The sequence below is a fragment of the Taudactylus pleione genome, unplaced genomic scaffold (genome assembly GCF_031769625.1).
Source record: "Taudactylus pleione unplaced genomic scaffold, aTauple2 ptg000016l, whole genome shotgun sequence".
Lineage (NCBI taxonomy): Eukaryota > Metazoa > Chordata > Amphibia > Anura > Myobatrachidae > Taudactylus > Taudactylus pleione.
Genome location: NW_028284418.1, coordinates 14,343,468 through 14,359,445, shown reverse-complemented (window position 1 = coordinate 14,359,445; position 15,978 = coordinate 14,343,468). Strand labels below are relative to the sequence as shown.

The following is a 15,978-nucleotide window of genomic DNA, read 5'->3' as shown; positions in this document are numbered from 1 at the left end:
CATACCACAATGGAGACACTGCCATTTTTAAGATGATTACAAGTCTGTGAAAATGATGTGTCACAAAACAGGCAATCAAAGTATGAAAACATTTCTTCATTCTTTTATTATCATCGCTAAGGACGTTTTTTTTTTTCTGCAACACAGAAGAAAAGTCATCAGGGAAACAAAGCAGAGAAGATTTAGCAATCAGGGGTCTGTCTAAGGCTGCAACTGATATGGCGTCTTCTCATCCCTTATACACACTACAATAAATATTTACTATGACTGTGTGCACTTTAAAAGATAAATATGGTTATTTTAAAGCAATGTTAGATTTACCAACAAGGCAAATACAATTCCTATATTATACATACATACATATATATATATATATATATATATATATACATACACACATACATATATACATACACACACACAGGCATCAAGAACATTTAAATACATTTTAATGACTTTTCCCCAAAAAATATGCCTGAAACACCTGCCTCATTAAATACACACGGAATCGGTATGTTACACCGCCGGCCGCATGGGCGTCGGTCCAAATCCCGGCAGCGCCAGCCCGACGTGGAAGGAAATCCCGATGGTCCGAAAGGTAAGTATTTCCTAACCTAATCTACCCCCTAACCCTCCTATAGGGTGCCTAACCCTAACATCCCCCCCCTGTGCCTAACCCTAATCCCCCCTCTAAGTGCCCTAACCTTACCCCCCTAACCCTAAGACCCCCCCCCCGGGAACCCTAAACCTAATTCTCCCCCCTCAGTGTCTGTCTGTGCGGTTGCCTAACCCTAAGTCCCCCCCCCCACTCCCCCCGGAACCCTAAACCTACGCGGCTGTCCACGCTCGGCATCCCTTCGACCGGGATGCCGGGCGCCGGTCTCCCGGCGTAGGTTAATTAACCCTCGCCGGGATTCTGTAGTGGAGATGCCGGCGGTCGGCATAGCGACCGCCGGCATCATAAACGCATACCATACACACTCCCGTTAGCAATATAACTACAACACAAGAATTGTCCATTCCCATAGAGATCTCAGGAACTGACCTGGAAAATTGAACCATTTCTTGAAAAAGTCACCTTGTGTGCTGATTTCATAAGATAACTTTACTATGTATTATTTCTAGTTGTTCCCATTTAGCAGGGATGACATCAGGAATAGCCTCAAGTGTAGGCAGTGGTCAGTACTTAAAAAAGGAGAGTTATGGTAAAACTTACCCTTGTTAACTCTCTTTCTTCAAAGTCCATAGGGTCCACAGGGGAGACAATGGGGTGTAGGTGGGACTTGGAGGACTAGACGCTAACAGCAAAGGAAACAAGTGACAAAGAAAATAAACCCATAGAAGCCAGGTGCCCAGTGGACCCTATGGACTTCAATTAAAGAGTTAACAAGGGTAAGTTTTATCATAACTCTCCTTTTTTTTTTTTTTCAAGGTCCATAGGACTCCATGGGGGAGACAATGGGGATGTTCCACAGCAGTTGTTCAAAGGTCGGGGACACTCCTGAGATGAGAGGAGAACCCGGCGCCTGAAGGAAGCATCTTGAGAGCCAAATGTATCAAAGGCATAGAACATTAGAAAGGGTGGCCGCCTTGCATAGCTGTTTAGCAGAGGCGCCACGCTGGGCTGCCCACGAGGGACCAACAGAGCGAGTAGAATGATCAGACACTGTAGCGGCACAGGAAGACTCGTCTGAGTATAAGATAGTCATCAAAACCATGTGGCCAGAGTTTGTTTGTTAGCTGGCCATTCCTACTTATGGAATCCATATAAGATGAAGAGGGAGTCCGATTTCCTGATGGCACTAGTACGGTCCGCGTATATCTTCAGAGCACGGACCATATCCAAGAAAGCCTCACCAGCCAAGAGGCCTGGTGATTGAAAGGCTGGGACCACAATTTCCTCATTAAGGTGGAAACGAGAAACCACCTTGGGAACCGCCCGGGTGCGTTCTCAGAACAGCCCTGTCCTGATGAAAGATTAAAAAGGGGGAGCAACATGTCTTCGCAGTGAGCCATTTGACATCCACTGATTCTCTGGGTTCGAATGGAGGTTCCTGAAGTGCGTGGAGAACCACTGACAAATCCCACGGAGACACAGGAGGGACAAAGGGAGGTTGTATAATTAGAACACCTTGCAGGAAGGTGTGAACATCCGATAGAGGATCAATTCTGCGCTAGAACCAGATGGACAGAGCGGAGACGTGCACTTTCAGATATCCAATTCAGCCTGAAGAAAGGCAAGTATTCTAGAAACCTTACAAACTCGATGGACATAGGACCTCATTCAGAGCCGCTCGTAAGCGGCCGCTCATTCGTTCCGAGCGATGTTCGCACATCTGCGCATGGGTTGTAATACGCATGCGTGAACCAGTCAGAGCGGCCGAAATGCTCGCAAAATAGCGAATGCCTGCTAATTTGAGTGACAGAGTGAGGCGTTTGTGGGTGGTAACAGGGGAAGGTGCTTGAAAACGGAGAGTGGAGATCAGAACGCAGGCGTGCCAAAAGGTCAAAACGGGCGTTTTAAGGGTGTGCATAATTAACAAAGCAGCGTCATCGACCACGTCAGTTGGGTGTCTTTTAGCCAGAACTGCTCGCATGATTGCGGTAGGAAAATGCAACCACAAGAATAGCGAGCAGTTCATACGCCTTTCGATGTACTCGATTAATCTAATAAATAGCGGAGATGACGTATGATGCGAGCGGCCAGGGGGCTTTTTTTCAAAATTACGACCGCATGTTTTGTTCGCTCGTTCAGACATGGAGGCGTCAACAGACCACAAAGAGCGAACGGTCAATTTAAATAGCCAGCCCCTTTTTATGAACGAGCGAGCGCAAATAGCATCCGGCTCTGAATCAGGCCCATAGTTTCCAGAAGCAGCCCACTGGAAATATGTATGCCATATTCGGTGATAAATTCTGTGCTCTGGGCCTGATTCAGAGCCGCTCGTAAGCGGCCACTTGTTCGGTCCGACCGATGTTAGCACATCTGCGCATGCGTATGGGTCGTAATGCGCATGCGCCATTGCGGTCGGAAATCGAGCGCTCGCAAAATAGCGAGTGCCTGCTAATTTGAGTGACAGGATGAGGCGTTTGTGGGTGGTAACAGGGGAAGGTGCTTGAAAACGGGGAGTGGAGATCCGAACGCAGGCGTGCCAAACGGTCAAAACGGGCGTTTTATGGGTGTGCATAATTAACAAAGCAGCGTCATCGACCACGTCACTTGGTTGTTTCTTAGCCTGAACTGTTCGCATGATTGCGGTAGGAAAATCCAACCACAAGCACTGAGAGCAGTTCAGACGCCTTTCGATGTACTCGATTAATCAAATAAATTGCGGAGATGACGTAGGATGCGAGCGGCCAGGGGGCGTCTTGACAAAATAGCGAGCGCATGTTTCGTTCGCTCGCTCAGACATAGAGGCGTCAACAGACCGCAAAGAGCGAGAGCTCAATTTAAATAGCCGGCCCCTTTTTCTGAACGAGCGAGCGCAAATAGCGTCCGGCTCTGAATCAGGCCCTCTGAGCATGGTCTGGACCACAGAATTATACAATTCCTTAGCCCTTAGGAGGGATGTCTCAAGAGGCAAGCCGTTAAAGACAGATGGGCCAGGTCCAGATGTAGACAGTGACCCTGGACAACAGGTCTGGTCAGAGAGGAAGTTGAAGAGGAGTGTCTATGGAAAGACTTTGAAGAGCGAAGTACCAATGGTGTCTACCAACAGGACCGTGCCCCGTTCCTGTATGAACTTCCGAAGAACCAGAGGAAGAAGGGATATTGGAGGGAAGAGGAAGGCCTACCTCGCAGATAATGCATCCACAAAGGCCGTGTTGGGATCCCTTGTCCTGGCTCCATACACTGGAATTTGTAGTTGTGTTTTGAGGCCATGAGGTCCACATCTGGTATACCCCATTTGTCCACCAGGAGTTGAAAGACTTCTGGATGTAGAGACCACTCTCCTGCATGCACGTCGTGACGGCTGAGGAAATCCACTTCCCATTTGAGAATTCCTGGGATGAACAGTGCGGAGATGGCGTTCGGCCCATGTAAGAATGCGGGACACTTCTGCCATTGCATCCTGGGATTGAAAAGCTTTTGCTGTTGGTGTCCGGTTTTCCAAGTCTGACCTATACCCTACTGTCTCCCTGTGGAGCCCTATGGACCCTAAAGAAGAAACGGTATTTATTAAATGAAAATGTGGCCACGATATTTATTTAGAAAAAGAATATTGGCCCAGCCTTTTCCCTGTTCTTTAAAACCAGCATCATATTTTTATTATTGCAAATATTGACCAGTTACATGAATTTCAGGAATGACTCTTTCTAAAGTAAGCATGCTTCTAAACTAGCGTTAAACACAAAAAGATGGGCACCTTTCAGGGGTAGTATTTCGCCTACAGTTATAGAAGCTTATTTGTCAGCCCTTTGGGCCTCTGAAAGTCCTCATGACCGATATTTCCTAAGGTATCCAAGCATGTAATGAGAATTACAGCGGGGTATAGGGGGAAGGACTAGAGCATCCTGGGATTGAAAAGCTTTGCTGTTGTTGTGCGGGTCCTCCAATTCCCACCTACACCCCATTGTCTCCCCTATGGAACCCTATGGACCCTGAAGAAGAAACGAATATTCTACTAATGCAAAAACACAACACAGGGGGAATTCAATTAGCCCCAATATATTAATGGGGGACTAAAAGGGAGGTACCGGCTATTCCATTAGGCTCCCTTTTTCTCACAATGCCTGTGTTAACACACGTTAAATGAATGGGGTAACGTGCTTTAACTCAGGTTATCGAGCGTTAACCCCCAGAATTCGTGAGAAGTTCACGGATTTGGGCATTAACTGGCTGCTCCCCCAAAAAGCAGCACCCTTATCTGGGATTTAGTTTCGGGTCTCGTGAGACCCAAAAAGAAATCCCTGTTAAGTGTGGTTAATTGAATAGCCCCCGGGTGATTAGCACGTGGTAATTTACCACGGCTAATTGAATTCCCCCTTAAAGTGACGGAATCCAAATAACATGACAAAAGGATATACAGGTTGAGACTCTCATATCCAAAATGCTTGGAATATTTGCATATCATAATGAAATATCTTGGGAATGGGACCCCAATATACACACAGAATGCATTTATGTTCTATATATTCCTTATACACACAGTCTGCAGGTCATTTTATACAATATTTTCAATCATTTTGTGGCTCAAGCAAAGTTTGTGTATAGAAATTAAATTCATTTATGTTTCATATACACCTTTGACACACAGCCTGAAGGGAATTTTGTACAATATTTTTAATAATTTGTGCCTTAGACAAAGTTTGTGTACATTGAACCATCAAAAAACAAAGGTATCATTATCTCAGTCATGCCAAAATGATTCCGTATTTTGGAATATATGGATATGGGAGACTTAACCTCTATTAGCAATCCGAATAGAAAATTATTTAGTCATGTTGACCAACTAAACATACAAAAAAACATTTTGTCACTACCTAATTTATTTTCAATCAGTAAAAACTATTTCACAATATATTTCAATGAAAACGTAATAGCTTACTCGTTTACATTTTTCACAGAAGTATTGTTTCAGCAAGTTGTTCTGTAAAGTCAGAGATAGGAAACCTGCGACTATCTGCTTTCATGGATCTACAAGCTTCAGAATGTCCTGCCCGTTGGCTAGTTCCACACCACCCAGCCACCGTAGGCTGTGTATCTAGAGCTGGGTACAAACTGACAAATATATCGCCCGTTCTGCTGTTGTGTACGGACGACCAGCCGATCGCCCATACACATGCTAGGGGACCCGGCGGTGATTAACAGCACCACAGAGTGGGCAAATGAAATGCCTGCCCAATTGAGCTGTCAAGCCCAGCACATCGAGCAGATGAATTGGAAAGTGTGTATACACATACCAATCGTCAGCTAGGTTGGCCGAACTGTCAACCTTTGGTGCGTACGCACGGTACGAACAGTCAGCGATAACTATATCACTGACTGATCATCCTGCACTGTGTGCTGGATCATCGTTCTCGTTCTTCCAGCACACCACCAGACCGTCAGCGTCGAGTCCTTATGTAACCTGATCGATATCGACCAGGTTGGCCTGCATGCACTGGCGATGGTCGATATCGTTATCGTTCATTTTTATCGTACCGTGTGTACGCACCTCTAGTGTGGACCCAGCTTAAGCCTGTCAATCATAAGCTCCCCTCCCACTGCTCTTGTTGACAGTACAATTTAGTTATCTGTTTTACCTTCCTGCAATTATTCTTCACTTATCTGTCAATAGAATAGAAACTTCAGATAAGGCGCATGAACACCAGGAATAAAGAATTCTTGGACATACAAGGTTCCAGGTTCCTACCTTTGGGTATCGCTCCATTTTTTCCTTCAAATGAGCCTCCCTCAGAGCTTTAGTGATTAAAGGGGCTTCCTCTAGTTTATGCCTGATGAGAGAAGAAGACATAGCAATAGATTAAATACTAGGATTAGCTGTTAATGAGGACAACATACTGTGCATAAAAGTATCAATTTACGTACTGTGAATGAAAGTATCAGGTTACATTAGATAAGGAAGGAGGAAGATGGAAAGACTTCACTGAGCACAAAGGGGCCCTTTTATCATTGAATATTTGAGGTAAAATCCCAGAAAACCATGTTTTCGGGGGTTTACCTCAAATATTAAGTATCCCCCGGATGTATCGAGGAGGGACCGCAGCAGGTATCCCTCCAGTACCGCTGGCAGCCACTTCCCCCATTGGTTTCTATGGGGGGATGCAATGCTGCCAAATTTACCAATATCCGGAATGCGAAGCATTCCCGATATTGGCCCCAGCAGCTAACGCCATCTGAAGATAACGTTAGCCGCCGTAGCCTATGGTTACTTACCGCATATCAGCATGCGAAGTGCACTCCGGCCACATCGCAGGGACGGGCTTTCAGAGTCTGTCTCCTTGCATGTGCCGGTTAATACATTCGGCCATTACGATCGCATTTTGCAATGCGATCATGGGTGGTACGGACATGCCCTGATCGTATTGCAAAAGCGATCATTAATGAATGGGCCCCAAAAAGACACTGCAACAACATAAATAGAGTTACATAAATGACAGAGAACTTCCACCTGCCATATTGTTACACATCATAAGCTGTATGTAGGTAAAGTATATACAAGTTACTAAATCTTTTCTTACAATGCTTTGATAACAATGTAAGCATTACAACAGATGGCTATCCCTTCTCACTGTCACCAAAATTTCACGTATCACCAGAATACACAGATGGGAGACACATGTAAACCTCCTCCCATAAAACAGTACATTTACCTATAGGTCTGTCAGTGGCTGCAATTAACGTTTAACTTAGTGACAAGCAGGGCCATTGAGACAGCCGCAGGGTGGGGATCTGAAGGGGCGTGGCTACATCCAAGCTGCAAAAGTCTCAGTAGCTGGCTGGGCCCTTGCCGGACATTTCCAAGAGGCCCAGGCATGCCGAATCAGTACCTTCTCCCTCCCCTCTCTGCGGCGTGGCAAACACAGAATTTTGAAAAAAGGGGGCTTTCCAAATCCTTGGTTACTGAACCCATTAAAATACATCTAGCCACAAATTATGTGTGTGTATGTATATATATATATATATATATATATATATATAGTGTTCCCTCTAGCTCCGGCGGGAGGCAGGGTGCCGGAGCTAGAGAGGGCATGCCCGTGCGCGCGCCTTCGGCGCGCGCGCGACCGAGAAGGGGGCGTGGTCGTCGGAAAAGGGGGCGTGTCTATAAGACGCGTCCCCTTTTCGTCACTCTTGGGGGCGTGCCCGGCACTTACGGACACGCCGGGCAGCCCCCAAGCCCTGCAGACAGGGAGACTAGATGCCGGGCGCATGCGCCCGGCGTCTATTCTCCGGCGGTGACAGGGTCACCGCATGTTTCTCCACCCGCGGGACACTGCGTCCCGCGGGTGAGAACGGCTCCCGCAGGCTGTGAGGGCAGGGCGCTTTTTGCCCTCCTCCTGGAGGGCAGGGTGCTTTTTGCCCTCCAGAAGGAGGGCAGGGCGCCGCGCCCCGCCAAAACAGCCTAGCGGGAACGCTATATATATATATTACACATACACACACACATAGAAGCAGCTTACACATGATTTAGGACAACTACAGTAAAATATACCACTCAGCCTATGACGGAGTAAACACACATAGACAGGTGCACACACACAGCACACACCTCTATCACTGAAAAACATGGATGCAGCAGGAAAATAAATACAGCCAGCATGATTTATTAAAGACCCACCTCCCCCTAGTAGTGCCCCTTATACAGTGCCCCCAGTAGTGGTCCCCCTATGCTGTGCCCCTTATACAGTGCCCCCTATGTAGTGCCCCAGTAGTGCCCCCAGCAGGCCCGCGGCGGGCCCGGGTCATAGGGGGAGTGGCCTAATTGAAGAAGGCATGGCCACGCCCCCTTCCCGAAAAAAGACAAAAAAGATTTGCGCGCTGGGGAGGGGGGCCCTCCTGGCCCCTCAGCCCTGCTCAAAGCCAGGGGGGGGGCGCGATCAGTGTGATCGCTCCCCCCCACAGGCATAGGAGACTCGAGCAGTCTCCGCTGCAGCTCAGCACAAACTGTGTGCTGGGCTGCTGTGAGGGGGGGAGCGGCGCAGGACCCGGGCCCCTCAGGAAGCCTGGGCCCCGGTAATCTGTACCCGCTCCCCCCCCCTCTCAGCGCCCCCCCTCTCGGCGCCCCTGGCTCCCCCTATGCAGTGCCCCTTATACAGTGGCCCCAGTAGTGGTCCACCCCTTACATATATAACACAAGACACACACACAATATACTTACCTGAATGCCCACCCCTGCGCCCGCCACTGTCCACTCTTCCCGCTCTGCACTATGGAGAGATATCATGACGTCTCTCCCATCACCCATTGCAGGAGCCGGAAGGCGGAGCTCATGAGTGAGCTCCAGCCCGGCTCCCTCCGTGGATGCAGCAGCCAATGAGAGTCCGTCTGATTCTCATTGCCTGCTAAAACAAACACACCGCCGCCAGGGTAGTAAGAGTGTACTACCTGGCAGCGGTGTGTTTGCTACTGTGTAGTGCAGACCGCTAGATGGATCCAGAACTTGGTAAAAATGACATGAATCCATGGCTCCATCCTGACTTATGTGAATGGTTGATACATAGTATTTAAAGTTAGTTATATTGAGAATGGGGGGAGGGGGGCGGGGGTCGACCAAAAGATTTTCTAAGTACACCTCTCTCAATGACAGAGCAATGACACCTGCACATACAACCTAATAAAGAAATATTTGCCATAAGAAATGCTCATGATTTACAAACCACACATACAGTCAGGTCCATAAATATTGGGACATTGACAGAATTTTCATATTTTGGCCTCTATTCACCACCACAATGGCTTTGAAATGAAACAAACAAGATGTGATTTAACTGCAGACTTTCAGATTTAATTTGAGGGTAATTACATCCAAATCAGGTGAAGGGTGTAGGAATTACAACGGTTTCTATATGTGCCTCCCACTTTTTAAGGGGCCAAAAGTAATGGGACAAACTAAACAATCCTAAATCTAACTTTCACTTTTTAATACTTTGTTGCAAATCCTTTGCAGGCAATTACAGCCTGAAGTCTGGAACGCATAGATATCACCAGACGCTGGGTTTCATCCCTGGTGATGCTCTGCCAGGCCTCTACTGCAAATGTCTTCAGTTCCTGGTTGTTCTTGGGGCATTTTCCCTTCAGTTTTGTCTTCATCAAGTGAAATGCATGCTCAATCGGATTCAGGTCAGGGGATTGACTTGGCCATTGCATAACATTCCACTTTTTAGCCTTAAAAAACTCTTTGGTTGCTTTTGCAGTATGCTTCGGGTCATTGTCCATCTGCACTGTGAAGCGCCGTCCAATGAGTTCTGAAGCATTTGACTGAATATGAGCATATAATATTGCCCGAAACACTTCAGAATTCATTCTGCTGCTTTTGTCAGCAGTCACATCATCAATAAATACAAGGGAACCAGTTCCATTGGCAGCCAATACATGCCCACGCCACGACACTACCACCACCATGCTTCACTGATGAGGTGGTATGTTTTGGATCATGAGCAGTTCCTTTCCTTCTCATCCCATCACTCTGGTACAAGTTGATCTTTGTCTCATCTGTCCATAGGATGTTGTTCCAGAACTGTAATGGCTTTTTTAGATGTTGTTTGGCAAACTCTAATCTGGCCTTCCTGTTTTTGTGGCTCACCAATGGTTTGCATCTTGTGGTGAACCCTCTATATCCACTCTTGTGAAGTCTTCTCTTGATTGTTGACTTTGACACATATACATCTACCTCCTGGAGAGTGTTCTTGATTTGGCCAACTGTTGTGAAGGGGTTTTTCTTCACCAGGGAAATAATTCTTCGGTCATCCACCACAGTTATTTTCTGTGGTCTTCCGGGTCTTTTGGTGTTGCTGAGCTCTCCAGTGCGTTCTTTCTTTTTAAGAATGTTCCAAACAGTTGATTTGGCCACACCTAATGTTTTTGCTATCTCTCTGATGGGTTTGTTTTGATTTTTCAGCCTAATGATGGCTTGCTTCACTGATAGTGACAGCTCTTTGGATCTCATATTGAGAGTTGACAGCAACTGATTCCAAATGCAAATGTCACACCTAGAATCAACTCCAGACCTTTTACCTGCTTAATTGATAATGAAATAACGAGGGAATACCCCACACCTGTCCATGAAATAGCTTTTGAGTTGATAGTCTTAAAAAGTGAAAGTTAGATTTAGGATTGTTTAGTTTGTCCCATTACTTTTGGCCCCTTAAAAAGTGGGAGGCACATATTGAAACTGTTGTAATTCCTACACCGTTCACCCGATTTGGATGTAATTACCCTCAAATTAAATCTGAAAGTCTGCAGTTAACGCACATCTTGTTTGTTTCATTTCAAAACCATTGTGGTGGTGAATAGAGGCTAAAATCTGAAAATTCTGTCAATGTCCCAATATTTATGGACCTGACTGTATAAGTGCTGAAAAGGACTCTCAAATTATAGTGCTGGCCATACACCAGACCATCTTTCCTCTAGATGGTTGGTTGGAATGAAAATCTGGTAATGCATGGGACCAAATGGCAATCAGCAATTTGCTCCTAAACTCCAGAAAACACGAAAAAAGGCCGTTCAGGCAAGTTGGTTAAACCAATTTTGAAAAAAAAAAAAAAAAAAAAAAACTTGTCTGAACAACAGCTTTCGTCCATTTTCCGGTGTTTGGGAGCAAAGGACTGATTGTCATATGCTCCTATGCATTACCGGATTTTCATTCCAATCAATCAACTAGTTGGATGGTTGGAGGAAAGTTGGTCTGGTGTATGGCCAGCTTAATTTTACCTCATTCCCCATATCATGTCACAGACAGCACTGTCCTCACCCAACAGTGACAATTCACTGACTCTCATAAAACATACTTGCCTACCCTCCTGAAAATGGGGTGTCGCTCCCGACTCCCCAGTTGAGCGGACAAGTCTCCCGGCCGGCGTAACCCGCCCGCATACCCCTGCCAGCGTCCGCTCTCCCCCTGTTTAAGTGGCTGGTTTGGGGGAGCTGGTGAAGCGATTCACACTGAATCGCGTCATCGGGGCCCCCGCTACACAATGTGCATTGTGTAGCGGGGGTGGGGCCAAGATGACGCGATCGCGTGGCCACGCCCAGTCCCACCCTCGAAATCGCGTCATGCCCCCCCTTTCCCCCACCACTTTCGGAAGAGGCAGCCAGATTATCGGCACGCCTGTCATAAAATCAGTGTAATCATCTCCTAACAATCTAAGTTAAGTTAAGAACATAAGAAGGTGTAGGAAAGAATAACAATCATAGAAAGTGCCTTGAATCAACCAGGAACAGTGCAGGAGATGGCAATGGCAAAAGGCTCATGTTAAGAGAACACTGAAACCCTAAACGGTTTTCTTTTAGTTTATGCTTGTATGTGCATTTCTTTTTGTTACTGCAGAACAAAGTTAAATAAAAAAATTTTTTTAAAAAATGACAAACATAAGCCATGAAGGTAAAACCGACTGCTCAGCGCTATCCTGACAGCTCTAATAAAATGTAATATGTTACCTCCACACACCAATAATTACAGCTGAAGACCCCAGTGTCGTACTAGGACCACATACAGGTCAAGCAGCTTAGCCTTCAGTCACATCATTGCCCATGATGATTCTAGTAAATACCACAGTGCATTTCTGCAAAGCATAGATGTCCTGATGACAATCTGCTCTGTTAGAGAAGATACTCCCACCTAGCAATTGCAATTTTGTTGGAAAGACAGTATAATTGGCGTACCTAGATCAGTAAAACACAGTGATTTAATACATTTTATTCACGTTAATTCAACTATATTTAAGTCAAATATTGTGCTATACAATACAGCAGAAAATAAATGAAAATGTCTAGTTAAAGAGAATTCAGTGAAGAATAGTCAGACTGGTCTAAGAGGACAATAACTGATATAAGAACCATTTACAACAGGATGCGATCATAATCCGCACCGCGGGGATTCCGGAGCTGTCCCTGTGCCGACATCCCGAAGGTAAGTAGCGGGATTGGGGGGGAGAGTTACCGTTAGGGTTAGGCACTAAAAGGAGGGTTAGGTTTAGGAAGAGGGGGAGGGTTAGGATACCGTCCGACAAGTATCGGAATCCTACCCGTCGGGAGATGAGCATCTCGGAATAAATAGTCTGTCAAACCTTGAAGTGAGTGGGCCAGTGGTTCCCAAACTTTTTTGAATCGCGGCACCCTAGTGCATCAGAATTGTTTTCACGGCACCCCTAAGCCAAAAGTTTGTTATTGAGAAATTCAGAAAAAAGTAAATTGTGCTTACCTGTCATCCTTAGGTTTGGTTATATAGTGGTGGACAGGTTTGTGCTTCTGTTTGTGCACATATTTACATTACATTGACCATAAATAATTTGATTTGATGCTGGACCACCAACCTGAGGCAGCCCTGCAAGTGTCCTGAGGCTCCCCAGGGTGAATCGGCGCACAGTTTGGGAACCACTGGAGTGGGCTACAGCAACAGAAGATCACATTAGATTCCACTTCTGTCATCTAATAACAGAAAATGAAGGCTACAATGGGCACAGCCTCTTCAAAACTGGACAGATGAAGATTGGAAAAATGTTGCCAGGTCTGAAGAACCTCACATTAGAAGTTTGTGTAAACATCATGAATCTGTGGATCCATACCGACTTGTGTCCATGGTTCAGGCTGCTGGCAGTGTTGGGAATGTGCACAACTTTATGGCCACAGTCTACCAATTTTCTAATGGCTACTTCTAGCAAAATAATGTGCCATGCCACAAAGCACACGTAAACTGAAACTGGTTCCATGGACACGGCAATGAGTTCAGTGTACTCCAATGGGCTTGTCACGCCTGAGGGTTAGTTTGAGCTGGAACAGGCGTAGGAGGCTGAAGAGGAGACTTGGGAGATGTGAATAAACCTGGATGACTTGAGCCAGAACTTCCTCATGTATTCCTGTGAGGATGTAGAGGAGCTGCAGAGGATGATGGGTCTTAAGGCGAGAACAACAATGGAATGTCTTTATTAAACAGCAGGTGGGAAGAACTGGAGATGATAATACTGACTGAACGAGCAGAATCGGATTGGGTGCGATGATGCTGGATTGAGAGCTGGATCGGTTTGAGACCAATGTTGATTTGAATAACTTGATGGATCTGAATCCGATGTTCATGAATTGATGAACTTGATCGATTGGGACGGATGTTGATGAATTGAGGAACTTAATTAATATGAGTCCAATGTTGGAAGCTTCGGATGAGACAGATGTTTGGCGGTATCGGCTGATGGCTGTAAGAACAAGTCTCATTGATAAAAACCAGACTGTTGTGCAAGATGGTATAGGAGACTTTCTTACCAGATACAAGAACTGGATATAACTGACTGGGACAGTTCCGATACAGAGTACCTGGGAGCTCAGCACTGAGCTGTAACTTTAGCAAGAAACGACGTTGTACTGGCAACAGAGGCCAGTCTGGAAATGGAATTTATAGGGGAGGATCCCCAGGCATTGGATGCTGCGATCAGCTGGTCTGGGAGCAGCACTCTGAGTGGAGGAAGAGCGCCAGGTGAGTCCAACATGGCTGTGCCCATACTGTTGTTTAGGAGGGAACTCTGGCGTGCAGCCTGTTTGTCATCATGCTGGGAAGACACACTGTGAGCAAGAGGCTGCAGAGAGTCATCTCCATGCTCAGTAACAGGACACTGAGTGGACGGGGCAGGAGCAGCACAGACAGACCTCAGCACCAGCCGGGAGCGATGTGCAGCATGAGCGGACCTCTGTGCCATCCTGGACAGGCACCGGAGCGGTAAGAAAGTGGTTTTAATAGTCCACTGGACAGCAGCATACTTTGTCTTTATCACTTTTTATGAAGATAGGTGTGTATTTTCTATAAAAAGTCTATATTATTAATACTATCAGTGGCGTAACTAGGGCAGGGCCGCCGGACCTTGTGCCCTGGGCACCGTGGGACCAGCGGCGCAGGGGGCACCGCCGGCCATGTTACCGGCCGTCCTAGTTAGCCACTCGTGTGTTTGTCTATTGGGGGCACCGCATCGGGGGGGACCACTACTGGGGCACTGCATTGAGGGGGGGCCCCTACTGGGGGGGGGGGGACTAATACTGGGGGCACTGCATCAGGGGGGACCACCACCGGGGGCACTGCATCGTGGGACCACTACTGGGGCCACTGCATGGGTGGGGGGGGGACTACTGGGGGGCACTGTAAAAAGGGGCACTGGATAGGGGGGGGATCACTACTGGGGGCACTGTATAAGGGACACTGCATAGGGGGGACCACTACACTGGACACTGCATAAGGGGGATCACTACTGGGGACCTGCATAAGGGAGACCACTACTGGGGCCACTGTATATCGGGCACTACTGGGGGCCTGCATAGGGGGGACCACTACATGGGGCACTGCATACGGTAGCCTGCATAAGGGAGACCACTACTGGGGGTAATGTATAAGGGGCACTACTGGGGGCCTGCATAATGGGGACCAATATTGGGGGAACTGTATAAGGGGCACTACTGAGGGCCTGCATAAGAGGGATCACTACTGGGGATAGTGCATAGGGGGGGATTTTTTAAATGACCACGCCCATTTTTGTCAGGGCGCGCCTTCGGCACGTGCACATTGGGGGGGGGGGCCCTCAATTTTTCAAATTTCCCCTGGGCTTCATATACAGTAGTTACGCCACTGAATACTATGGTCTCTAAAGTTCACAGAAGAGTAATTTAGAAACCGACATTTTCAAATCCTTTAAATAATATTATATAATTGGTATTTTACCTTGATTAGCAAAACAAGTGTTGCAGTTTCCCCTAATTACATTATTGATTTATTCAATTTATAGATTATTGGGGGTACGATGTATGGTACTGTTCAAACAGTTATTTAGCTGGCCACAAAAATGCCACAGGCTGAAGGAGACACAATATAAAATCTTAATTTGGTATAGGCATCCCTCCCTCCTCAATGCCATGTTTCACTCCACTTCTGGTACATACTGTAGATGCTCTAGAGCTTTAGGTTCTCTTCTCCACATTTGATGGGAATGCTCTCAGCTATCAAATTTTTGGTCCAATGTTATAAGTGTTTCTCAACAAATTCTGGGTGTTGATGAACCCACGACCTAGCCTCTTGGTTGTTGAGCCACACTTCAATATCAGTGGCAAAATACAAAAAGTCACTTGTACACCACTTAAGCTCACTCCAATTTCCCCATTCTGTGGAATTCCTCAAGGCCTCCTACACATAAAGAATGGTTTCAGAAGTTTATAATCAGAATATTATATTATGTCCATGGAAGACATCTTGTTTTCTTTAGCTGTTAAACTTTCTGATTTTAGTGGGACATGGTTCTCGTGGTTAGAATACAAATCCTCTGATGATTATAAGACCTATATGT

The 15,978-nt window shown here is 46.4% G+C and overlaps 1 protein-coding gene across 1 annotated transcript in view; it reads right to left on the bottom strand.

Moving 5' to 3' along the window:
* The window catches only part of ASPSCR1 (ASPSCR1 tether for SLC2A4, UBX domain containing), a 73,728-nt gene that overhangs the window by 34,140 nt on the left and 23,610 nt on the right, over positions 1-15,978 (bottom strand). Inside the window, exon 9 of the mRNA XM_088474813.1 lies at positions 6,357-6,438. Within this exon, the coding sequence (XP_088330939.1) occupies positions 6,357-6,438 (82 nt within the window). The remainder of the gene's footprint in view (positions 1-6,356; positions 6,439-15,978) is intronic.